Source organism: Acanthamoeba castellanii, assembly GCF_000313135.1.
Source record: "Acanthamoeba castellanii str. Neff unplaced genomic scaffold scf7180000084777, whole genome shotgun sequence".
Lineage (NCBI taxonomy): Eukaryota > Discosea > Longamoebia > Acanthamoebidae > Acanthamoeba > Acanthamoeba castellanii.
In genome coordinates this window covers 876,641-888,952 of record NW_004457712.1, presented here as the reverse complement: position 1 = coordinate 888,952, position 12,312 = coordinate 876,641, and the positions used below count along the sequence as shown (strand labels likewise).

The window sequence follows — 12,312 nt, the reverse complement described above, 5'->3', positions numbered from 1 at the left end:
CTATTAGTCGTGTTGTGTGTGTGTGTGTGTGTGTGTGTTGTGTGCGTGCGGTGGAGAAGAGGTACTTGAATCCAGGTGCCGGGGAGGGAGTAGAGCCCGGGGTGGGCGCAGGACAGGAGGTTCTCGGAGAGGGCCTGGAAGCCCCCAGGTACGACTTCTCCAGGGCGCCCCTGTGGCGCGAGGACAGCATGATGTGCATGCACAGGTCGCCGGCCTCCTTGATGCCCTTCTCGGCCATCACCCACCTGCACCACCACCACCACCTCGTGAGTGTTTTTCATGTTAAGGCGGCGCCCAATGGGGCGGCGAGGAGGGTTGTTACCTACCTCTTTTCTGATTGGGCGAGGGCACGGGCACGGCGTTGACGAGGGAGCCGAGCAGGAGGCCCACCTCCTTGATGGAGAGCCATGCGCAGACCGCCAGGTACTGACCCTGCGGCGTCCCGGTATTCGATGTCGCTCTCGCCCCCAATCACGCCACTCACCTCATACTCCTGGGCGCACGACACACGACACACGACACACACACACGTCACACACGACGCGACACGCGTCAGATATGGCGGTGCGCTGGTGTGGAGGTGCGAGCGGTGAGTTCGGACCTCGGGGATGGTCTGGGCGGAGGTGAGGCCCTCGGGGGCTGATGCTCGCGGACACGTGATGGGCAGCACGAGGTTGGTGGCCTTGCGGGTCAGGCAGGCCAGCAGGCGGCCGAGCAGGAGGCGCCGCCAGTCGGCGATCTGCTTCGATCCACCACCGTCGGTCGAAGCGTCGACGTTGGTGGCCTTGAGGGTCTTGAAGTTGACGTCCTGGATCATGTGTAGCGGATGGCCAGCAGCCGGGCCGTGGATGGGCGTGCGCTGCGACGCGCCCACCAGGTGGTCCACCGACGCGCACGCGATGTGGCGCTCCAGCTGACTGATCGTTTCGCTGAAGAAGAACTGCGACGGCGCTGCGACTGCGATGTGTACACACGCCTGGCTCAGTGAGCGCCACCTTAAACCGCTCAATAATAATAATAATAATAATTGAAATGACACCAATAATAATACATAAATAAATAAATAAATAAATAAATAATTCTGTGGCGTACATTCGTTCGTGCGGGTTGAAGGAGGGAGCGAGTGGGCCAGATGCGGCGTGACGGACTCCTCGCCTCACCTGGATGTGTACCAGCCCAGGGGCAGCACATACTACTTGGTGAGGATGAGCCTGAACACCAGACAGCTCGGTATCCGTCTCCCGGGTCTGCACACGCGGCACGGCACGGCACGGCACGACACGCGCCACACGGTGAGTGACTGCAGCTGACCATTGGAAAGGAATGTGCGTGGTGGAATGTAAGGCGTACGCGGGGCGGCGAGTTCATCATCCAGAGCGCCCAGCGCATGAGCGAGGCCACCTTGGCCGGGTCGTCGGAGAAGCCGGGCAGGGGCGAGGGGAAGGCGGCGAGCACCGTGGAGGCGCTGTGGCGCAGCGGAGTCGATGTCGTCCCACAGGGTCAGCACCAGCGCCGCCGTACTCACGGGCGCGTAGGCATCCCACGACGACAGCTTGCCGTAGAGCCGCCCTCCTTGTCTGCTCATCACACGCACACACCGCACACACCGCACACCGCATAATCGCACGCGCGTCCGCTTCGCACGCATCTGCGTTGCACCGTCCGCCCGCAAGTGAGCACAGAGCCACATCATCAAGACAGCACTCGCGAAGACACGACCAACGACACGACACACGACACACGTACGGCGTTCGGGGGGGGGGCTGAGCCGGTGGTGGTGGTGGTGGACGCGATCGTCAAAGGAGTCGTGGTGGCGGCCATTGCCCGGCGCATTGGAGAAGCTGGTCCGTCGCAGGGTGGCGCCGGCCTGGGCCGCAGCCGTCGCCCTGGCGCTGCCGCCGCGCCATGATCCGTGCGGACCCGACAACGCGCCTCTGGTGGGTGGGATGTGGTGGCGACCAATGTGGGAGGTGGCGTCGACGACGAGCTGCAGTTGTTGTAAGCGGCCGAGACGGTGAAGCTGCCGCGCCCCATGTCACGTTGAGGACGTTGAGGGCGTTCTTACCGGTCGGCCAAGAGCGACGAGTTGGCGGCCGTCGATCTCCTTCTGCTGCATGCCCTCATTCATCGCCGCGCCGCGGTGACCGCACCAATGTCCATCTGTGCACCGATGAAAACAGTTCAGCTCAGTTCAGTGGTTCGAGCGTCGCCGTCTGCGGTGTGGAGCGTTACCCGAATGGCCGCGAACTCGACCTGCGAGGGCGCAAAGTGGCGCGCGCCGGCGGCTCGCAGACGATCGAGCCGGCCCACGCCCGAGGCTGCCAGGCGCGACAAGTCCTGTCGTGTTGTGTCGACCACACAACAATATAGCGCACTCGTGCGTCAGCTGCAAAAAGAACGAAACGAAACAAAAGAACGAAACGAAAGAAGACTACGGGACCGCGAGAGGTAACATACCTGTGCGCACCTTCTCGTTCTTGCAGTCGTCCGGCGTGAGCTTGGTGTGCAGGTGCAGGAAGTCGAGCAGGTAGGGGGCCGAGCGCGCGCGAAGGGTTGAACAGACCGCAGCAAATCGAGATCAGCTCCAGTCCCTTCACTTGGCTCGCCCTGTGGTGTGTGCGCGTCGTCGGTTGGCCGTCAGCGAAAGTAGGGGGGGGGAAATTGGCTGCAGCTGATGACGGAAAGAGTTGATTAAGAGGGGGGGGGCGTACGGCTTGGGGTTCTTGTTGGTCTGCCGGAGCATCTGGCAAAAGATCTCCTCCCTAATGTTGGGCCTGTCGATGCCGGGCTGACAGATCTTGGTCATCAACTATGTGGGATTGAATTACACGCACACGAAAAGACAATACAATGTGAGCCCCCCAACGTGTGTGTGTGTGTGTGTTGTGTGTTGTGTGTGTGTTGTGTGTGTGTGTTGTGTGTGGTACCGTAGGGGGTCTTCTTGGAAGGATAGTCGCCCATGTACTGCATGATGAACACGGAGATGTCAATCACGATCTTGACCGACGCCTCGTCGAGCCCCTTGTGGAGCGGGCACTTGAGCGGGCTGTCGGAGTAGGTGGTCAGGACGTCGGCGGCCGTCATGCCCGGCGTGGGGTTGATCTTCTCCTCCTTGGTGCGCTCCTCGATGTTGAAGTGCTTGGTCGCGTACTCGGCGAGCGGGTAGCGCTTGACGTTGCTCGACGGCGCGTAGACGGTGCGGGTGTCGGTGTCGGCCAGGCCGCCGCTCGAGTTCAACTGCTGATAGTAGGCCCGGCTGTTCATGCGCGCCACTCCCTTCATCTCCGTGGGCTTGGCCACACCGCCTGTACACATCACACAGCACGATACGACACGACACGACACGACACGACACGCAACATGACACGGCCACGTCAGCATCGTTGATCGTCACCATCGCCGCGTGGCTTGTTGGCTCAGATCGGCCAGACGCACCGCTTTGTTCGCTTTCGTCGCTGCTGGCCAGTCCTCCGTTCTACATTGGGTGAGTCAACACGTGTTAAGTGTGTGTAGTGTGTGTGTGGTGTGTGTGTGTGTGTGTGTGTGTGGTGCAGCACCATGAGCCGCTGTTTCAGGGATGGCGCGCGCGGCGACTCGGCGTAGTCCTTGCCGGTGCTGCCCGGTTTGAGAATGAGGACCTCCACGTTGTCCTTGGGGAACTGGCCGACCTTGTCTGTGCTCGCAGCACCGCGAGAGCGAAAGAAACACAATTAAAGTGTGGTAGGGGTGTGTGTGCGTGTGTGTGTGCGTGTGTGCGTGCGTGCGTGCGTGTGTGGTGTGTGTCAGTGACGCTGATGAGCCACATGATGTCTGCCGACGGCTTACCTTCGATTTTGCCCTTCCACCATCCGGAGGCATCCCTGGAAATGATGGTGACGATCTCGCCCTTGTGGAACGAAAGAAGGCTCCGGTCTCTACGGCAGATAGTCACCACAGCCCGCGCCACCCTGTGAACAACAAACGTCGTTCGTCCAGAAAGAGCATGAGCCTAGCTTCGTCAACCCACCCACACCGCGGACCCAAGCAAACTACGTACCAAGAATCCTCTCGCAGCCAGAACATTGATCGCCCCCATTTCGGCCTTGGTGGTGAGGGTGCAGGAATTGACGGTGAAGCTGATCTCGCACACGTCCCAGTAGGGAATGCGCCGCAGTTTTTGCCTAAGAGGCGGCACGGGTAGTGAGTGGTGAGCTCTGTCAATACCGCACGCACGTGTTTCGTGTGTGTGTGTGTGTGTGTGGCTAAATTACTGGGAGACGGGATCGTAGATTGACAGCCCGGGGATGCCGATGCCCACTATGCACTCGTCGGGTAAGTCCAGATCCGACGTCTCCAGCTTCACCGAGCGGAACACGCTCTGCACGCACGCACGACACGGCATGACACAAGTTTGTGTGAGTTGAGTGACTTGCGCGTGGGGGGGGGGCAAAGAGGAATCAGTCAAGAGAGCAGCAGATGCTCTTTTTGGGGGGCGGGGGTGTTGTCGAACCAGTCGTAGAAGGGCAGCACTTTCGCCAGTTTCAGATACTGGGATGAGAATGTTGTTGTCATCGTCCTTGATTGTTTGAGACACGCAACGTCAGTAATTGATTGAGCATACACCAGAACACACAGAACACACGACACACACACGACACACACACACACACACGACACACACACACACGACATCTCTGCTCGTCGAATAGCAGGTGGGTACCATCTTCATCCTCTTGATCTTTGCTACTTCGGTTTCGATGAGGATGCCCCACTCACCGGCAGACTTGGTGGCCATATGTGCCGGAGGCACCAGCGAAGGCACACTGCATCCGACCGGGCGAGGAGAAAAGAAGTTCAGCATCCACAACCCACACCAGCCCACACACCGGACAAACAGAAAATGATGGTCGCGCGGCCAGTGACGCGTCCAAGGGGCAAGGGCCGTACATGCTGCCCGGGTTGGTTGCGAGGGTCTGGTGCGCGCCGTCAATGATCACCTTGGCCGCCGCAGCAATCCCCGCGACGTCGCTCTCGCGGATCGGCAAGCGCTCACTGTCGACGCACATGACAACACCATGATGGGCTATGTATACACGAGTATGTATACACGTTTATATATATATATATATATTATATTTATATTTATAATGTAGATAAAGTATGAGTATTACCTGAGGATGTAGGTGTGAAGCTGGAACACTTCGAGCCTGTTTTCAGAGGGATCTTCGGAGAGGAAGGCGGGGTCGAGCCACTTCTTCTTCTTCTTCTTCTTCTTCAAGAACAGCTTCACCTCGAGGCCATACTTTTCGGCCTTGGACAGGATGTCGGCAATGAAATCGTTGGGCGCAAGGCTCCGCTCTGGTTGTGTTGGATTCGTGTGTGTGGTGTGGTGTATGTGGTGTGTGTGTGTGTGTTAGAAACACAACGAATCAATGGTGGCGGGAAAATCAAAGTAAAGTCGAGCCGTACCGAGGTTGCTCGCAGGGTAGAGACCTCGTAGATGGCAAACTCCGAAGGGTCGTTCAGCCGCACGGCCTTGGTGGTGAGCGGCGTGAAGACATCGGCGGCCGTGGACACGGGGTCGATCTGGACCGCGCGCGTCGCTGCCGCTCGGCAGCGTGAACCAGACGCGCATCTGCCTTCGCTCCTTGTTGGCCTCGAACTCGAGCATGGACGGGGGGGGGTACTGCCGGTTCTCTCCTTCTGCCTGACGCGGTAGGCCAGCAGCTTGAGCTTGTCGTGGGCGTAGCGCGCGAACGCGCCGACTTCCGTAGGAATCGCGGCGGCTTCGAGCAGGAAGGAGCCCAGATACGGGAGGAAGACGTCACAGTCGGCGGGAAGACGCCACAGTACGCGCGGCCAGCACCTCCCACGCACGCAGCGTTCCCTCCCTCCCGAGGAAGGAATAACATACTTGGAGGAGTTGAAGGGTAGCCTGCTTCATGACCTGGGCGTAGATCTCGTTTCTGAAGGCGGCGGGACGCGCGATACCGGCCACGAAGATGTCCTTGAGGACGGGGTAGCTCTCCTCGCCGTCGGTGAAGCGGGTGAGCTTGCGGAAGAGCGTCAGCGACAGATTGACCAAGTTCACGCTGCTGGTCTTGTGCAGCGGGAAGTCCAGTTTCTGGCACGATTCGAAACGAACACGGGTGAGAACAAGTCACGGGAATGATGATGATGATGATGATGATGATGATGATGATGATGATGACGATGATGCCAATAAGAAGGTTCACACCTTGGAGTAGGCGCAGATCTGTTGCGTTGAGAAGGACTTCTGCCGGCGCAGCGAGATGGCGCTCTTGCGCTTCATCATGTGTTGAAGTTGGCGCGGGCATACTCCTCGAACGAGTATTTTGAGCATGTCGGCCGAGCTCACGATTTCGGGAATGTCCCTGCGCCATTCACATCATCACCATCATCATCATCATCATCTCTCACTCGAGTGACATTGGGGGAAAAAGGGTGTCGTACTCGATGCCTTGCGTGCGGTGCATGGGCGTGTGCTGTTTGTTGTTGTGAGCTGTAGCCTCGCGACGACGCGTCGACGCAGGGAGGCCACACGCGGGGAGTCACACTGGGCAGCCGGTTTGACCGGCTGCAGGTACTTGTTGAGGCTCGCGGTGTAGAGCACCACCTTGTCGGCGTCCTGGCCCGTCTCGGTGATGGCCTCCATCGCGTCGGTCTCCAGCACAATGTCGGGCAGGCGCGCCTGTTCACCTCGAAAAACAGCACCGAATCGGCCTCTGCGGGCACCGGCGCGGCCTCGCCGCTCCTGAGCGTCCCCCGTCGTTCTGTACAATTCGGCGCGCATGGTCCCGGTCCCGGTCTGCTCTCCTGCCGCCGCTTCTCCTCGGCCTCCCCGTGCGCGTCGTTGCCGCCTCCTCCTCGCGTCGCTTGGCCCTCTTCCCTCCTCCTGCGCTCGTACTCGGCCTGGCGGCGCATGTCGTAATAGATCCTACGCGCGCGCGATAACACCACCAATATGACTGTGCGGCCGGCCGCGTTTGTTAGCTGACCGATCCCCCACGTGTCGTGCGTGTCCCCAGGTCGACGAAGGAGCCGCACCAGCTCTGGATCAGGATGACCCGGCCCCCGGAGGGCCTTGCGCCCTTTTCTTCTTCTTCTTCTTCTTCTTCTTCATGAGCATGACTAAAATCGAAAGAGCCGAGCTCTCTACCTTGAAGTTTTCGAAGCCAAAGATTCGAAATCGAGCATGACAATGAACGATTTGGTTAGCTTGGGCTTGTGGATGACCCGGTTGATCGATCTCGACTCCACTTACGTCCCATAGATGCGCGCGCGCTGGCATTTGTGATCCATTTCTCGAGTGAGACTCCTCTTCAAATAGATTATTTTTTTTTTATTATTTCAGCTGAAGAAGAGAAGAAAGAAAAGAAAAAAGAAAAAGAGAGAGAGACGAAGACGAGGGAGTCCGCGTCGTCGTCGTCGTCGTCGTCGTCGTCGTCGATGAAGAGGGCGTCTGTGTCGCAGACGAAGATGGCATCCCTGTCGTCGTGGATGAAGATGGTGTCCGTGTCGTCGTCGTCATCGAAGAAGACTGGTGGTGTCCGTGTTGTGTCGTAGTCGATGAAGATACACCTGGTGTCGGTGTTGTTGGCGAACCACCAGTGGCGTCCGTGTTGTCGTTGTTGATGAAGATCGGTGGCGTCCGTGTCATCGTCAATGAAGATTGGTGGTGTCCGTGTCGTCCGTCGTCGTCGTCGCGCGAAGATCAGTGGCGTTGGCGAAGACCCGAGGCGTCCGTGTTGTCGTGTCACTCGTTGGCGATGGTTGAAGATAGCTTCCGCGTCTCTCACGTTCCACCTGAAATATAACATATAACATATAACAGATAGCCTGTGGTTGGGTCGTAAGTGAAGGTGAAGGTCCATGGTGTAACATATAACATATAACATATAACAGATAATCCTGTGTCCTCGTGGCGTTGTTGATGATGGAACTGACCCTGAACAACACACCGAGCCTGATGGTGGAAGGGAGTATGAATAAGTGACTGAGCTTGACAATGGAGCTGAGCTTGATTGATGTACTGAGCTTGACAATGGAACTGAGCTTGACTGATGTACTGAGCTTGATGATAGAACCGAGCCTGAACAACGCACTGAGCCTGATGGTGGAAGGGAGTATGCATAAGTGACTGAGCTTGATGATGGAGCTGAGCTTGATCGACGTACCGAGCTTGATGATGGAACTGAGCTTGACTGACATACCTAGCTTGACCATGGAACTGAGCCTGAACAACGCACCGAGCCTGATGATGGAGCCGAGCTTGAATGATGCACTGAGCTTGACAATGGAGCTGAGCTTGATCAACATACCAAGCTTGACGATGGAACTGAGCTTGACCAACATACCAAGCTTGACAATGGAACTGACCCTGAACAACACACTGAGCCTGATGGTGGAAGTGAGTATGAATAAGTGACTGAGCTTGACAATGGAGCTGAGCTTGATCAACGTACCAAGCTTGACAATGGAACTGAGCTTGACTGACATACTGAGCTTGATGATAGAACCAAGCCTGAACAATGCACCAAGCCTGATGGTGGAAGGGAGTATGAATAAGTGACTGAGTGTGACAATGGAGCTGAGCTTGAACAATGTACTGAGCTTGATGATGGAACCGAGCTTGACTGACGTACTGAGCTTTACCAACGTACCAAGCTTGATGATGGAGCTGAGCTTGACCAACGTACCTAGCTTGACCAACCAAGCCACGCTTGCACACTGAACCAAGCTTGACTGATGGAGGTGCACTTGCACGCTGAACTGAGCTGACCAATGGAGCTGCGCTTGCACACTGAACTGAGCTTGACCAATGGAGCTGTGCTTGCACACTGAACTGAGCTTGACCGACGGAGCTGCGCTTGCACGCTGAACTGAGCTTTACCGATGGAGCTGCACTTACACACTGAACTGAGCTTGACCAATGGAGCCACACTTGCACGCTGAACCAAGCTTGACTGACAGAGCAGTGCTTGAATGCTGACCTTGAAGTCAAAGGGATCGGCCACCTCACCTGACTGCCAACCAACAGCTCACCAAGCACTTACCTCTCAGCTCTCTCAGCAACCAGCACAACACCACGCCACCACGGCACAAAGGTTGCTGAGATCACTTTGAGATAAGCACTCAGCTTGCTGTCGGCCAACAGGCAGGTCCTGCTGGGAAACAGAATAAAAGAAAGGTGCTGCCCGTCTCTCTTTACGGACAGCGTCAAGTGATCCATGCTCAGTCTTGCACAATCAAAGCATACCTTGTGTTGAACACCGAACTGAGCTTGACCGATGGAGCCACGCTTGCACGCCGAACTGAGCTTGACCAACAGAGCCGTGCTTGCACGCCGAACTGAGCTTGACCGACGGAGCCGCACTTGCACGCTGAACCGAGCTTGACTGACGGAGCCACGCTTGCACGCTGAACTGAGCTTGACCGACAGAGCTGCACTTGCACACTGAACTGAGCTTGACCGGCAGAGCTGCACTTGCACGCCGAACTGAGCTTGACCAATGGAGCTGCGCTTGCACGCTGAACTGAGCTTGACTGACAGAGCCATGCTTGAATGCTGACCTTGAAGTTGAAGGGATTGGCCACCTCACCCAACTGCCAACCAACAGCTCACTGAGCACTTACCTCTCAGCTCTCTCAGCAACCAGCACAACACCACGCCACCACGTCACCATGGCACAAAGGTTGCTGAGATCACTTCAAGATAAGCACTTGGCTTGCTGTCAGCCAACAGGCAGGTCCTGCTGGGATACTACACAGATGGAGCTAGGTAAGTAATCAAACAACACAACCTTCCTTGAAGAGATGACGTACTTATGGCAGGCCAATGGTACGCCACATCAATGATGCACTTGAGAAGAGCCATCCCTTGAAGGTTGCTGCAGGCCTCACTCTCGCTGGCCTCCTCCTCTGATGGGGCTTGACCATGTGGTCCTCCTTGATGTGGACCTCATCAATGCAGACCTCCTTGACGTGGACCTCCTTGATGCAGACCTCCTTGATGCTGACCTCCTTGACGCTGACCTCCTCGATGCTGACCTCCTCGACGCCGACCTCCTTGACACTGACCTCCTTGATGCTGACATCCTTGATGCTGACCTCCTCGACGCTGACCTCCTTGATGCCGACCTCCTTGACGCCGACCTCCTCGACGCTGACCTCCTGGACACCAACCTCCTCGACGCCGACCTCCTCGACACGGACCTCCTCGATGCCGACCTCCTCGATGCCGACCTCCTCGACAGCCAGCTCCTTGATGGGCACCTCCTCCTCCTTGGTGAGGCCCTCCTCGGCGTGGCCATTCCACATCACCCAAGCTCCAATCATGATGATGAGGGTGATGAAGAAGTTGAAGATGAATCTCCCTTGATTGAAGTCCTCCTCGACGCAGACCTCCTCGACGCCGACCTCCTCGATGCAGACCTCCTCGACGCCGACCTCCTCGATGCGGACCTCCTCGATGCAGACCTCCTCAACACGGACCTCCTCGACACCGACCTGCTTCTTGACAGCCGCCCACTTGCACCTCTCCCTGGCCACAGCCATCAGCCAGGCGCGCATGGCGCTAGCTCGTCTCCAACGGGTCTCCTCGATGGCAGCCTTGGCCTCCTTGTGTTGACGCTCGAGATCCGACATTGCAGCTGCAGCTGCAGCTTGAGCGAGTTGGTCGTAGTCATCCTCATCAACATCATTGGCAAGCACTTGACCATTACGGACACCTAATGAAAGACAATGTGTGCACATTAGCAAGAGCCCGAGGAGTAGTTGAAGCAGAAATGGAACAATTTGATAAAGATGGAGACGGAGATTGATTGACATCCATCTACATCTCCAACGACAAGATTCATCATCTACCAAATCCTTTCTCGGGATTTGGATTTCTGAAGAAGATCTGGAACGAGAGAGAGAGAGCTTTGAAGCAGTTGGGGGCAACTGATACGTACTTTGCTTGTTGGCCAGGGCCTTGGCTGCTCTCTTGAGACTTGCGAGGGCCTGGGGTGTCGTCGATGGGTCTCCACGCCAGTGGTCGACACAGACGGCGTGGTCGAGCTGATCTTCGGGGACGATGTCGTGGGCGTTGTCGTCGATGAGCACCACGCCGGAGAGGTCGTCGCCAAAGACGGCGCGTAGGTCCTTCTTCCCACCGACCATGTGCTGACGGTAGAAGCGATCTCCTCGACCAAAGTAGCGGCCGGTGGGGTCGAAACTGTCGAGCACCGCATCGGCGTAGGGCTGGATGCCGGCGGTGAAGACAGCGAGCTTGTAGCCCTCGACGAGGAGCTGGTCGAGGAAGGGGAAGACACCTGGTCGCGTAACGTAGTCGACAGCGAGCAGTTGCTCCTTGAACTCGAATTGGATCACGCGGCTGTCCGGCCGAGGCGAACAGCCGATGACGGGTTGGGCATGGAGTAGAGTCTCATCCATGTCCAGCACAACCAAACCGTTGTGTAGCCTGTGACGAGGGGCAGCCCTCCTCCTCGAGGAGGAGCGGCGGCGGCGAATCGTCACAGATGCGAACGTATCATCCTGAGTAGCCAGCATGGTGTGATGTTGGGGTATCTCACGAGAGGTCTGTGGTGTGTTCAGGACGAGGTTGTGCAAAGAAACACACCAGAAGAGGAGGCAACCAACGTACCCGTCGAGCTCGCCAGTCGCCAAAAATTCAAACCCCTGCAACGGTCACGATAACCAAAACAAGCTTTTCGCCAATTTAGACCACCTTAACAGCTTAACGACTCTTGATCCCACAAGCGCTGCTGCGCTACGGTGACAAGACAGACACGGCACAGCACGACACGACACGACACGACACGACACGACACGACACGACACGACACGACACGACACGACACAACACGACCAACAACACAACACATCCAATGACACGACCAACGACCAACAACCAACGACCAACGACATGACACAACCAACGACCAACGACACGAAAAATGGTGTGCCCCATCACGCCAGACCATTGATGAGAAGGGGCTGTACCAGTTGAGGACGAGTCAGGTAGTACGACCGTGCGCGTTGGATGGGTCGTGTTGTTGGTCGTGCGGCGTGTCGTCGTGTCGTTCTTCATGTCACTGGTCGTGTGGCGTGTCGTGTGGTGTGGCGTGGCGTGGCGTGTCGTGTCGTTGGTCGTGTCGTGGCGTGTCGTTGGTCGTGTGGCGTGGCGTGTCGTGTCGTTGGTCGTGGCGTGGCGTGTCGTGTCGTGTGGCGTGGCGTGTCGTGTCGTGTCGTGTGGCGTGGCGTGTCGTGTCGTGTCGTGTCGTGTGGCGTGTCGTGTGTCGTGTCGTG

General features: G+C 57.3%; 2 protein-coding genes and 1 pseudogene across 2 annotated transcripts in view; all 3 read right to left on the bottom strand.

Annotated features, from left to right (window-relative positions):
• ACA1_292440 (SH3 domain containing protein) overlaps positions 1-1,821 on the bottom strand; it is a gene marked incomplete at both ends in the record, with an annotated part of 4,692 nt that extends 2,871 nt beyond the window's left edge. The window contains 8 exons of the mRNA XM_004368081.1: positions 153-245; positions 323-426; positions 485-493; positions 602-957; positions 1,220-1,247; positions 1,351-1,465; positions 1,497-1,577; positions 1,790-1,821. Coding sequence (XP_004368138.1) covers positions 153-245; positions 323-426; positions 485-493; positions 602-957; positions 1,220-1,247; positions 1,351-1,465; positions 1,497-1,577; positions 1,790-1,821 — 818 coding nt within the window. The remainder of the gene's footprint in view (positions 1-152; positions 246-322; positions 427-484; positions 494-601; positions 958-1,219; positions 1,248-1,350; positions 1,466-1,496; positions 1,578-1,789) is intronic.
• Positions 1,822-2,181: 360 nt separating this feature from the next.
• Positions 2,182-6,924, bottom strand: ACA1_292430 (annotated as a pseudogene).
• Positions 6,925-9,734: 2,810 nt separating this feature from the next.
• ACA1_292420 (NLI interacting factor family phosphatase) lies at positions 9,735-11,436 on the bottom strand (the record flags this gene model as incomplete). The annotated part of the gene is made up of 3 exons (XM_004368080.1): positions 9,735-9,763; positions 9,864-10,652; positions 10,956-11,436. 3 exons carry the CDS (start codon positions 11,434-11,436, stop codon positions 9,735-9,737), a joined length of 1,299 nt encoding a protein of 432 aa, XP_004368137.1.
• Positions 11,437-12,312: the final 876 nt, after the last annotated feature.